The 11,675-nt window shown below is 45.2% G+C and overlaps 2 protein-coding genes across 5 annotated transcripts in view; one reads left to right on the forward strand and one right to left on the reverse strand.

Annotated features, from left to right (window-relative positions):
• Positions 1-7,056, reverse strand: part of znf366 (zinc finger protein 366) — an 8,819-nt gene extending 1,763 nt beyond the window's left edge. Inside the window, exons 1-5 of one of the 2 annotated variants that reach the window (XM_056592020.1) lie at positions 4,734-7,056; positions 2,313-3,377; positions 1,989-2,156; positions 1,673-1,823; positions 1,145-1,336 (exon numbers count right to left, since the gene is read on the reverse strand). In XM_056592020.1, the coding sequence (XP_056447995.1) occupies positions 1,145-1,336; positions 1,673-1,823; positions 1,989-2,156; positions 2,313-3,370 (1,569 nt within the window). In that variant the 5' untranslated portion in view covers positions 3,371-3,377; positions 4,734-7,056. Of the gene's footprint in view, positions 1-1,144; positions 1,337-1,672; positions 1,824-1,988; positions 2,157-2,312; positions 3,378-4,511; positions 4,685-4,733 lie in introns of those variants that run through there. The other variant, XM_056592019.1, reaches the window with a different exon arrangement.
• Positions 5,730-10,033, forward strand: LOC130384039 (isotocin-neurophysin IT 1-like). 3 transcript variants are annotated; one of them, XM_056592022.1, is made up of 5 exons: positions 5,730-5,805; positions 8,224-8,552; positions 8,666-8,787; positions 9,137-9,341; positions 9,703-10,033. In XM_056592022.1, the coding sequence occupies exons 3-5, from the start codon at positions 8,668-8,670 to the stop codon at positions 9,846-9,848; spliced, it is 471 nt and encodes a 156-aa protein (XP_056447997.1). In that variant the 5' UTR covers positions 5,730-5,805; positions 8,224-8,552; positions 8,666-8,667; the 3' UTR covers positions 9,849-10,033. The 3 variants fall into 3 exon arrangements, with proteins under 3 accessions (XP_056447997.1, XP_056447999.1, XP_056447998.1); XM_056592024.1 differs by having other exon boundaries at positions 5,797-5,838; XM_056592023.1 differs by lacking the exon at positions 5,730-5,805 and adding an exon at positions 6,471-6,772.
• Positions 10,034-11,675: the final 1,642 nt, after the last annotated feature.

An 11,675-nucleotide genomic window follows, 5' to 3' on the forward strand; every position in this document is an offset into this window, starting at 1 on the left:
AGCAAACATGTAGTCATCAATGAATGTCCAGCCAGGCACAATTCAGCCCTGCAATCACATCCTTTTTCTCCCTATACATCCCTTTTCTTCTCTTCCTCTAATTTCATTTAATTGTATTTATCTACCTCTATACAGACCAACAAAAGAGAGTGAGAGAGATGGAGAGACAGAGAGAGAGAGAGAGAGAGAGAGAGAGAGAGAGAGCGAGAGCGAGAGCGAGAGAGAGAGAGAGAGAGAGAGAGAGAGAGAGGGAGAAGTGGAAGTAGCGAGACAACGGGCGTTTGGAGAGAGAGAGACCGAGAGAGAGAGCGAGTGAGAGAGAGAGGAGAGGTAGAGAGAGAGAGAGAGAGAGCGAGAGCGGAAGAGATAGAGAGAAGAGAGAGAGGTAGTGGGAGGGAAAGAGGAAGCCACAGGGGAGTGAGAGAGAGGGGCTTGAGAGGAGAACATGGCATGGCAGCTTCTGTCCTGTCCTTCCTTTGCATTCTTCTTTATTAGGGTGGTCCTTTCCTCCAGGAGGAGAGAGGGACTGTAAACTGTCCGAGAGGACCGTGAGAAAACAGGAAGTTCCCCTGCAGTAGCGGAGAAAGCAAGATGAAATCTATTTGTGGGCCCTTTGCTCCGGGGGGGCCGGCGGTGAGGGAGCAGGGGGCGGGGGGGGGGGACCATTGTTAGAGAGGCACTTTGTGCTGCGATATCCTTCCTATGGACGGTGAGTCTCGCTCTGCCAAAAGACTGTCTGCTATCTGGTCACCGTCGCGTCCCCCCCGTCCCCCCCCTCCACAACACCAGGCGTGCTCCACACTCCAGCAGGGAGGCCCTTCCACACTCACCCTCCGAAAGAATGCAAGGTTTGTTCAATAGTGCCCTTGGTTTGTCGCCCCACGTGGATTGTTTGGTGTGTACAGTGTTGAGCAGCGAGAAGACAATGAATGCCCCGTTTGTGGGTGGATGCCTTTGGTGAAAGTGGTTTGTAGAACATTGAAAGCGCTTTCATTGTGGTCAAAATGGTGTGTTTATATGTGTGACACAGATGTCCACACACGCATGCACACAAACACATGCATACACACACACACACACACACAAACACACACACAAATGCAAGGTTTGCTTGTAGATGTCGATTTCCTGACTGATGGCTCACCTTGCACTTATAGGGTTTGCTGTCGGAGTGGACGATCATGTGGGCCTTGAGCGTCTGCTTCTGGACAAAGCTCTTGAAGCACATGTGGCATTGGTACGCCCTGATGTTGGTGTGGATAAGAACATGGCGCTTCATGTTGGCCAACAACGTGAACTCGCGACCACAGATCCGACACTTGTGCTCCTTCACCCCCTGGTAGAAGAATAACAACAACAGAAGGGAGGAGGAGAAAGGTTTTTGGATGTGTGAGAAAGGGCATGAGTTCTTATTTAGCATCCATTCAATTGATATTTATTGAATGAACAAAGTTTCCGAGAAACAAAACAAAGTTTCATAGAAACCTTCAGAAAAATGTTATGTATGCCCTATAGCAAGGAAATCAACCAGAATCGATCAAGTTGCCAAATGATTAGTATCGTTTTATTTACACCCGGTAAAGGTGGTCTCACTTTCATGCAGTTCTTTATATGTCTATCAACACAATATAGTTATTCTGTCCCCAGTGTGTGTCAAAGAGAGGAGAGCTACCTTATGAGTGAGTGTGTGTTGTTTAAGGTGGTGGGACTGTATGAACTCCATGCCGCACTCGCTGCAGATGTACGGCCGGATGTCTTTGTGTTTCATCATGTGGTTCTGAAGCTGGCTTGGGTACTGGAAGGTTTTCTGGCATTCCCCACACCTGCGGATGGATCAGTGTCAATCTCATTTGATTTACCGAGAAAAAGTAACACATCCAACCCAAATGCTCTTTTTCTCCCCCCCACACTGTCACAACACATTTTGTCTGCGTTTGTGGTCCCTCCCATGGTGTTCCTGTGGCTGTACATGGACGGCCGGTGTTCACCTGTACAGGGTGGGTCCGCGATGGGTGGTCAGGTGTCTCTTTAACTGGGCCAACGTGGGGAAGTCCAAGCCGCACTCCACGCACACGTTCTCCTGGCCCTTCTTGTGCTTCAGCTCATGTGAGCGGAGCTCACTGGGGTAGGCGAAGCCCCGGCCGCACACACCACAGCTAGAGGAGAAGGGGGAAGGGGGGAGAAGGAAGGGAGTCAGGGGGAGGGTTGGGGGGGAGAGGAGATCACCCCCGGACGAGTGATCCGGATGAAGGGATAACGGAAAAGATGGAAGAGGTTTCTTCAGCAGATGGCGCAGCGGCGATTCCTCTCACCTGTAGGGCTTCACGTCGCTGTGCTGCATCATGTGCCTCTTCAGGTGGCTGGTCTGCGTGAAGGCCTTGTGGCACACCTGACACTTGTGGGGCCTCATGCCCTGGTGCGTGAGCAAATGAGTGTGCAGATGGCTCAGCTGCTTGAACAGCTTCCCGCACAGGTGGCAGCCGTGGGGCTTGATGCCACTATGGCCCAGTATGTGCGTGATCAGGTTGTACTTGGAGGTGTACGACTTCTCGCACATGCGGCACTTCCACCGCTTCTGGTCCCCGCCCACGTCCACGTAGTAGCTGTCGTCCACTTGGACGTTGAAGCCCAGCTTCTCTGCGCTGGTCGTGCTCCCTCCACGCGGGCCTCCGTCTGGGCCTCGGCGACCAGGTTTGAGGGCCTGCTTGGGGTACATGGTTCCCGGGGAGAGGTGCATGATGGGCCCCGCCAGGAAGAAAGGAAAGGGCAGCAGGCTGGGGTGGAAAGGGGGGAAGTATGGGGAAGGGGGATGGAGGAAGAGCGGAGGCGGGTGCCATATTGGAGGGGGAGAAGACAGGGGCTCCTCCTTCACCTGAACAGGTGGGGCAGGACCGCGCAGGCCGCACCTGGACAGGCTACTCTGGAGCTGCAGTCGGTTGAGATCGATCATGCCCGGGATGGCTTCCTGGCCGACGGATGGAGGAGTAAGGGAAAGGGGTCGATGGGGCAGCAAGGCTATTCTCTTCCTACTGCCAGCCTCAGCACCCTCTCTCTCTGTCTCTTCTTCTTCCTCTCTCTCAATGGATTCACCTTCTCCTGCATCCTTTTTGAGAGGTGTTTTTTTGCGTTTTTGCGATCCCTCCTTCTGATCGTGATGATTGTCTTGGGATCCAAACATAGAGGCAAACCTGTGGGGGCTGAAAGCGCGGCTAAAGGTGTATCTGCTGGGGGATGTGTCAGGGTATCTGGGAGAAGAGAGGTTTGTGGGTTTAATGTTGAGCGGAGAGTGGCTTAAGTAGAAACCACGCTGAGCCGCTGGCCGCAGGTCATCTCTGAAAGGGGGACTTCTTGCTGGGGAGGAACTGTCCATCCTCTTCCTAGATTTAAGAGATCAACGGGGACATCAGTGCAACAGTGCAAGAGAAATGAATCTGATAGGGCCTCATAATGTAAGGGGAACTGAGAGGAGGCAGAGCTCTCTACCTGACATGCTTCTCAAAAGAGGACAGAGCATTCTTTCGCGGGTACTTTACCACTTTGTTGTTCTGCTTTCAATATACAATGATACCTGACCCATGATCTGTCTTTGGTAGGACAGGCAGCATTGCAATAGCCATTTATCAAAAATGTTTGCCACCACTTTGTCCGTGCACACCCCTCTCTAGTTACTTTCACTTCCCACTTTTTCACTGGCTTCTCTTCTCTCCCATCTTCTCTTCCAAAATAAGGAAGTTAAAGCGTGGAGATGGTCACCTCCACCTCTCACTTACCTTCTGCTCCTCTCTCTCCCCCTCTCTCTCTCTCTCTCTCTCTCTCTCTCTCTCTCAATCTCTCTCTCTCTCCCCCCCCTCTCTCTCTCTCTCTCTCTCTCTCTCTCTCTCTCTCTCTCTCTCTCTCTCTCTCTCTCTCTCTCTCTCTCTCTCTCTCTCTCTCTCTCTCTCTCTCTCTCTCTCTCTCTCTCGCTCCCTCTGCTCTGATCACCCTTTTCACTGATCAGGGATGGCTGAATCTCGGAAATGGTTAATGCATTATCAGAATTTCAACTGAAAACACAGTGAATGATGTATGACCTATAATGTATTATAGCGTCATTTTGAATGACAGTGCAGTTTGTAGTAATCTGAAGATTATTGTAGACATTGTCCTTTATTTAATTGTGATTATGATAGAGCTATAGAGCTAGAGATATGACTGAAAGTCTGAATGCAATCCTTGTAGATGATGCTGTTGACTTTCGTGAAGATGATGAAAAGGAAAGTAATTCTAATGAGCAAAATTAATTTAACGGAAAATTAGGTTTTGGTTTTTGCCACTCTGACGGTAATTTTGAGACATGTCTGAGCCCAATTACAATTTCCATGATGAACATGACAACTTAAACTACAGTTTAATTGAAAAACCTTACAATATAACTTCAGTGCAACTCTTCAAAATGCTTCCATTCAGATTAAAAGTATATCAACCTCAATATAAATGCTTCATCTGTTTATTCTTCCATTATAATTACTTACCATCCATCTATCATGTGCGGGGACCCCCGAGCCCTTCCTCTGCCTTATTCCCTGCATTCCTAACAATCCACATCAGTAGCCCCTCCTATGCCCTGATGCCAAGTCAAGCGCTGTCCATGCACCACCGTCTCACCATGAAGCCCTGCCTGGGTGTGTGTGTGTGTGTGTGTGTGTGTGTGTGTGTGTGTGCGTGTGTGTGTGCGTGTGTTGTGTGGAACTTACCAGCACAGCGCAGCAGACTCCTATGGTTCTGATGACTCTCTAATGGCAGAGGTGCAGCAGCAGAAGCAGCAGCTGTGGTGTCTCTCTGTGCGTTCTCTCTCTGTCCCTCTCTCTATCTCCCTCTCTATCTCCTCTATCTCCCTCTATCCCTCTCTCTGTGCTGTTGCTCTGCACCTTGTGCGGCTCTGACTGAGGCGCCCGTCCACAGACAGCGTTTGCACTGACTTAAGAAAGAGAACAGGAACAATCACTTTGTTCTCATTTTTCAGATGAGTACCTTCGGAGAGAAGGAAGGAAGGGAGGGGAGAGGAAGTCAACAAGCCTAGTGCCTTCCTGCAGAAAAATAAGGAAACGCCAGATAGACATCTCCATTTCTCTATAGTAAGGATTTACCATAGCTTTTGGGACAGACAGGCATGCAAGAATTTTTTTTTCCAAAGCACCAACGTTCACAATTGCCAAAATTCTAAATCTCATTTTTCATTTGACATTGCTGAAATGAATTGTCTCCGGCAATAAGTGAGGATTATCCCAGATTATGAGCGCAGACAATTGCCGTACTTCAGTTCAAATGCCTCTGCATAGACATTGAATAATCTACAATCCTCTACTGAACCCAAGTTGAATTGATACACACCTAGTTGTTCAGAGTAAGACAACATTTTGAGGATGCAAAGGGGTCTTCATTCTGTTTAGCGGGGAATGATGTTTATTTATGAAGAACCATGTCCAATCAAAGGCTAATTCTAACCTACTTGCTGTCCCTCTAGAATGGCATAACATTGTGGGGATCGCATGGCAGAGCACTGATGTTTAATGAGTGCATAGTATCTAGGAAGTACTTTGTTTGAAGAGAAAGTTTGACAGATGAAGTGCTCTACTCAAGCCACTAAGGGGCAGGCAACCCCCGTTTCTACATTGATGAGGGCCGTGCCAAACACCCGCGGGGGGACGTTTGTCTTCGGGGCTTTTTGCCAGATAGCCCTTCCTGCCAGATAAGTCTTAAGGAAGACAGGTGACACCATATAAAAAGCGACAAAGTGCGTGTGAGGAGGTTGCGGTGGATAAATAGGTCAGTTAAAGGACTTTCATCCAGGACAACCAGGTTCAGTCACGTATTATTTATAGACTTAGATTACTTATTATTTTAAGTTGTACATTTCAATGTGATTAGGCTTAGGCAACACAACTACTTGGTTAGGTTAGTCAACACAACTACTTTGTTGGGTTTATACTACACAAAATTGGTTAGGTTAAGGCAACAATGGTTAGGTTTAGGCAACATAACTACACTGGAAAAAGCCTTCTGTTGAACCAATTTAAAAAATCTAGGGTAATGGTTCACATCTATATTACATAACTTGAGCCAATGACAAATATATAGCTTGCCTCAAACAATATTTCCTATGTTCATAAAAACAAAATAATACAACTTGGCACCAAGTATAATTCTATTCTTTGAATGAAGTTAATACATTTAAATCGTATGTTAAATCCTAAACAAAAAAATATTGATTCACTCCAACAATTGTTTCTCATTTAAGAAATATCTATCAGAAATAATTTGTTTTATCCAATCAAAAAGATTACAATTTAATCAAACAATTGTTTCTCATTTAAACATGAACATTTTTAAACATAACATATTTTTGTATACAATATATATTAACAATCTAAATGGCAGAGTTAGGCCTACTCCAGACCTCCCTCCAGACACAGACAGGCTGTGCTAGCTCACAGAACCAGTGAGTCATCGTCACTCTGGTCAAGGCTCTCTACTGCAGGTTCAGTTGTAGGTGCTACCTTGAATGAATAAGCAGCTGATGTTCCAAAAAGCTTCAAAACATGATCAGGCAGCTGGTGCTCAAAGCAAGCTTCACCTGACAGCTTTAATCCATATCGGATGTATAGGATGGAGTTTAAGGTCTGCAAGGACATCCGGTTCCTGAGTTTGCTTTTTACCACGAGGACTGAGCTGCCTGTAAGTGCGTTGAGACGGGGGAGGGGCCGCGCAGGCACCTGGTGCTCGTTGTGAAGAGGTAATAGCGACAGTGCTTTCACCTCAAAAAGTCGCCAAAAGTCACCAATAGCAGCTGAAAAAGGAGCTAGATTTGTCGCTTGTCGCTGAAAAAAAGTCGCCAAAGGGGTCTGAAAAGTAGCTAAATATAGCGTCAAAATCGCTAAGTTGGCAACACTGCGGTTTGGTCCAGTAGTCGTAAGCATCTTTGCATTTCGTGCGCATGCGCAGGCTTGTACGTAACCTTGAAATTGTACATTTGTCTAACAAATATTTCTAAATTGAGCTCCTAATCAAATATAACTGTGTTTTAGGAAGAAAACAAAAAATGTTTATTTGGATTGAATGACAAAATGATTAATCAGTTGAATACACAACCTTAAAAATTTACATTTGTCAAAATGGATATTTCTTAATTGAGCTCCTAATAAAAAATATCTATATTTCACAGTATTTTGAAATGAAAAAAAGTTATTTTAAAAATAAAACAAAAAATGTTTTTGAATTGAATTACAAAATAATAATCAGATGAAGTACGGCTTAAAAACCTTTTTCCAGTGTACTTGGTAAGGTTTAGACAACACAACTACTTTGTTGGGTTTATACTACACAACGACTTTGTTGGCTTTAGGCAAAATAACTACGTAGGGTTAGGGTAAGGTTTAGGCAACACTAGTACTTTGTTAGGTTTAGGATACACAGCTATAAGGTTTAGGCTTAGGGTTGGGCAGAAAGCCCTTACACTCGTATAACGCAAACAAGTTTGACCAGTGTGCAACATTTCCTATAAACAACTCTTAAAATAAAAGTAATTATGGTCTATCTGTCTGTTGAATGCGATAACATCATTCAACTGAACTTTTTTCGCCTGCCCTTTGGAACAGAACTTAAAGTAAGAAGGTTTTGATTAGCTTCCGTCATACACCATTAGGATGATATGACGGTGAGTAAAAGTAAGGCGCTTTCTAATTGAGCTCACACCATTGAAACAGTGAACACTCTCTTCAGCCTCACTGAAGCTAATCATTAATCTGCATTAATTGGCATATTAGATCAATTAACCCATAACCTTGGGCGATGTGTGAATCAATTCTAATGGGGAATTAGAAACTTTCTAATCAAGAGAGAAAATGGCTGGAAGAATCCGTGCGTGTGTGTGTGTGTGTGTGTGTGTGTGTGTGTGTGTGTGTGTGTGTGTGTGTGTGTGTGTGTGTGTGTGTGTGTGTGTGTGTGTGTGTGTGTGTGTGTGTGTGTGTGTGTGTGTGCATGCATGTGGGAGTGTCTCTTCTGTCCTCCTCTAACAACAAAAACAATGAGTAGGCCCAAAAGCTGAGAAAAAAATTGTGTTGCACTCCTTAAAAATGCAACACACGCATTGTGCACCTGCCACCGCATCATGTCATCAGCTGTCATCCTTTGGTCACAGCCTTTTCATATCTCCATTTCCTTCTTGATCCCTCTGACCTTGTGCAGTCTAAAAGCTTGCGTGGTCACGGACGGCCAGCCCTATCCTAATCATCTCTAATGGGAAAGGCCACTGAGGCAGGTCACTTGAACGCCGTCCCTTCACCTGCCCTGGTCTGGCCCCTATACAGAGGCTCCTTCTCCGGACGTGACTTAAAAAAGGTTCATTAAGGATCCCCTAAGTGGCTTTGAGGTTCTGGCATCACTCGCCGATGTAGACCTGCAACGGTATATAAAGGGATGGCAGCCACCAGAACAGGACAAGCATCTTCACCAAGAGGAACTTCACCCAAGTAACATTTCTAAATATCGACTGTGCGACCTTAGTCCGTTAAGAAGTGAGTACAATTCTATTCATTTGTATTGTTGCCTATTATATGTATGACCAGGTACAGGATCACATATTGTGGTCTCATTCTGGTACCGTGCTCTTCTGTACGTCCGTTCACAGAGATGACCGGAGCAGCTGTTTCAGTGTCCCTGCTTTTCCTGCTGTCGGCGTGCTCTGCATGCTACATCTCCAACTGCCCCATCGGAGGGAAGAGATCCCTGATGGACGCCCCGCAACGCAAGGTGAGTGGGCTTGGATTTACTGTGGTCAGAAGATATGTTTATGTTTAACTTAAATGTTCTCCCCATTAGCAGAATAAAATGATTTAAACAGATACATACCCTGGATGATTCTCACTGGCAGCCCGTTTTATCCTTCAGAAACTTTTTAGTTCAGACATTTTTTTAATGCCATATAGTAGTTGAATAGAAAAGTTACGTAGTGCAGGTTTAAAAAGTACCGGTCAAGTTATTATTCGCCAACAGAAACCAGAGAGAGCAGAGTCAGGGTCAACAGGTCAGCAGCGCTGACCATTGTGTTGCGGGAGGATAGCAATGTATTGGAGTCTCCCATCTCTGTGTCTGTCCCCAGTGCATGCCCTGTGGCCCCGGGGACAGGGGCCGCTGCTTCGGCCCCAGCATCTGCTGCGGTGAGGGCCTGGGCTGCCTCCTGGGCTCCCCGGAGACGCTCCACTGTGCGGAGGAGAACTACCTGCTGACCCCCTGCCAGGCGGGAGGGAAACCCTGCGGCTCCGAGGGCGGACACTGCGCCGCCTCTGGCCTCTGCTGCGATGCAGGTGCATTCATGTGTTTGTGTTTCAAGAGATCCGGCGTCACAACTCTGAAGGACTGGATTGTAGTTTACGCCACTGTTGAGTGAATCAGACTCAGTCACTGGAAGCTTGTGTTACTGAAATCCTCCATTGACCGTTAGAACATGGACTCCGGTTACTCCATGAGGATTTGTCTCTCTAAGTCCAGGAATCATAACACTCTTAAGAACATGATGAAAAAAGAAACCTTCATTGATTCTCATTCACTCAAAATAACCCAAGTTATGGTTGCTTGGCTATTTAAGTATATATGTTTGCTGCTTTTATGCTAACGTCAATGCAACATGAACTCACTCGCTCCCTCTGTTTCCCCCAATCGTTTCAGAGAGCTGCACAACTGACCAATCCTGTGTCACCGAAGAGGATGGCTACGATCCAACCGGACTATTGGAGAGCAGCGACTCCAATCAAATCTTCCTCAGGCTCATGCATTTGGCCGGCCACGCCCTACCCCATCGAATCCACCAATGAGCTCCCTCTGACGCTGCATGGTATCAGGGCCCTGTTACCTGGCTATGTCACTGAGTGGAAACCTGTGTATGTATGTCCAGAGTGCATTTGTTTATATATTTCTATGTATAGAAGTAGTGATTAAAGAAATTACTGAAAATTACCTGCATTGTCCTGGTAATATGTCTGGTCGAATAAACTAAGAGAGAGTATGAATGGCGTGTTTTTTGTTTTGCTTTATTTGCATGGGACTTAAATCCTCTGCAGTGGGGATACATATTTGCAAACAAGATGTAAACCTTGCAAACTGTTACATCATCTTACATGATGTTACATACATGGGTAAAAAAATAAATATATATAGTCCAAAAATAGTCAACAATAAAATGAATTTCAATTGACAATGGATTCTGTAGTTCATAGTCATTATACCTGTTTTTTTTTATTAGTTGTATAGCTCTATGGTGCATTGTCTTATCCATATCTATTTGCTGTTTCTTTACCTCTTTGAAGCCTGAAAGGAATTGGCATCTTCTTCAAGGACCCCTTCAACTCCACTTGAAATATCCCTGATGCAACAATCGTTACAATCATTGACAGGTGTCACCTTTGAACGGCCTCCAACATCACTGGTTGGAGTCATCTGCAATGAGACTCAGATCAGATCTTTGACCCATCATGATAACATTTTTTCAATCAATTCCTGCCACAATCACAATCACATCCATCGCCGGCAGATACTTTATGGTTTCAGGCTTTTATTTGACCCTCTCTTTCTAATGATTATCCTCGAATGGAGTCATCGACCGGGGGCATTATTTCAATGAAATGCATTGAAAATATGAGTATTAATGACTTGTTGGTGTTTTGTCATTTGTATTTTGTATTTTAGTTAAAACAAATAGATAATTTATGAGATTTAGGCAACAGAACCAAACCATTTGGTTATAGCCTGACATCTCAAGCCCAATTTACAAAAACTTCTCATGAATTGTTTGATTTGATCAACGGGCACAGATCAAAATGCATCTGGAAGAAGCTGGATGGACCTACAGCCAAGCCAGAGCAATGAAAGGGGTGACACATCAGTTCCTCTGTACAGTTATCATAATCGCCTCATAGTTGATACAAGGTTGTGATTGGCCCTCGCCAGGCCAGGTCTGCTCCGTTCAATCTTCTTGAACGGAAGGGGGCTCTGACTGATATGGCAAAGCAATTAAACATGAGCTCACAGATTTGTCTGGTTCCCAGGTTAATTTGGTATGGTGTAGACAACAAAACTACAATTACTTTTTTAGGTACGTTGTAAGGCAGGAAGCACTCTAGGCAGAACGATTTCTGTCCGACAGCCCTTTCAGGCAGAAATGTTTCCATGAAGATGAACAGATAACATCACCTGCTGCTGAGACGTACAACACCTCATGCTTGATTCCTTCAGTGACAGAGATACAAGAGTAAACGGCAGCTTACTTTATGTATTTTACAATACAAATTCCATGTATTTAACTTAAATACATTTGCTCACAGAAAGAATTTGACTATTTTTCAGACATTTAGTGAGGATGGATTTCTACTTTGTATCCTGACACATTTCATTGTATTGCCGCCTCTGATAGTTGACCAGTGCTTCAGTTCAGGCTGAATGTAGTGAACAGTTCACGATGAGGCAATGTTGGAGAAGTGGCCCGGTGAAATCCTGTTGACCTTTACAAGCATTTGGAAATATTGACAAATGTTGACATGAATGTTACTGCATGGGCTCTCCTGTTTGTTTTAGGGTTACCAGAAATGGGTTTGGTCTGCCTCTTTCCGAACCTGCTGGAATTTAATCTGCCAAAGAGCTTTTCA

This window comes from Gadus chalcogrammus, chromosome 6, assembly GCF_026213295.1.
Source record: "Gadus chalcogrammus isolate NIFS_2021 chromosome 6, NIFS_Gcha_1.0, whole genome shotgun sequence".
NCBI lineage: Eukaryota > Metazoa > Chordata > Actinopteri > Gadiformes > Gadidae > Gadus > Gadus chalcogrammus.

Coding starts and splice junctions, on each gene's coding strand:
- LOC130384039 (XM_056592022.1), top strand. CDS start 8,668: ATGACCGGAGCAGCTGTTTCAGTGTCCCTGCTTTTCCTGCTGTCGGCG. Junction 8,788..9,136: donor TGGACGCCCCGCAACGCAAG/GTGAGTGGGCTT, acceptor GTCTGTCCCCAG/TGCATGCCCTGTGGCCCCGG. Junction 9,342..9,702: donor TGGCCTCTGCTGCGATGCAG/GTGCATTCATGT, acceptor CAATCGTTTCAG/AGAGCTGCACAACTGACCAA.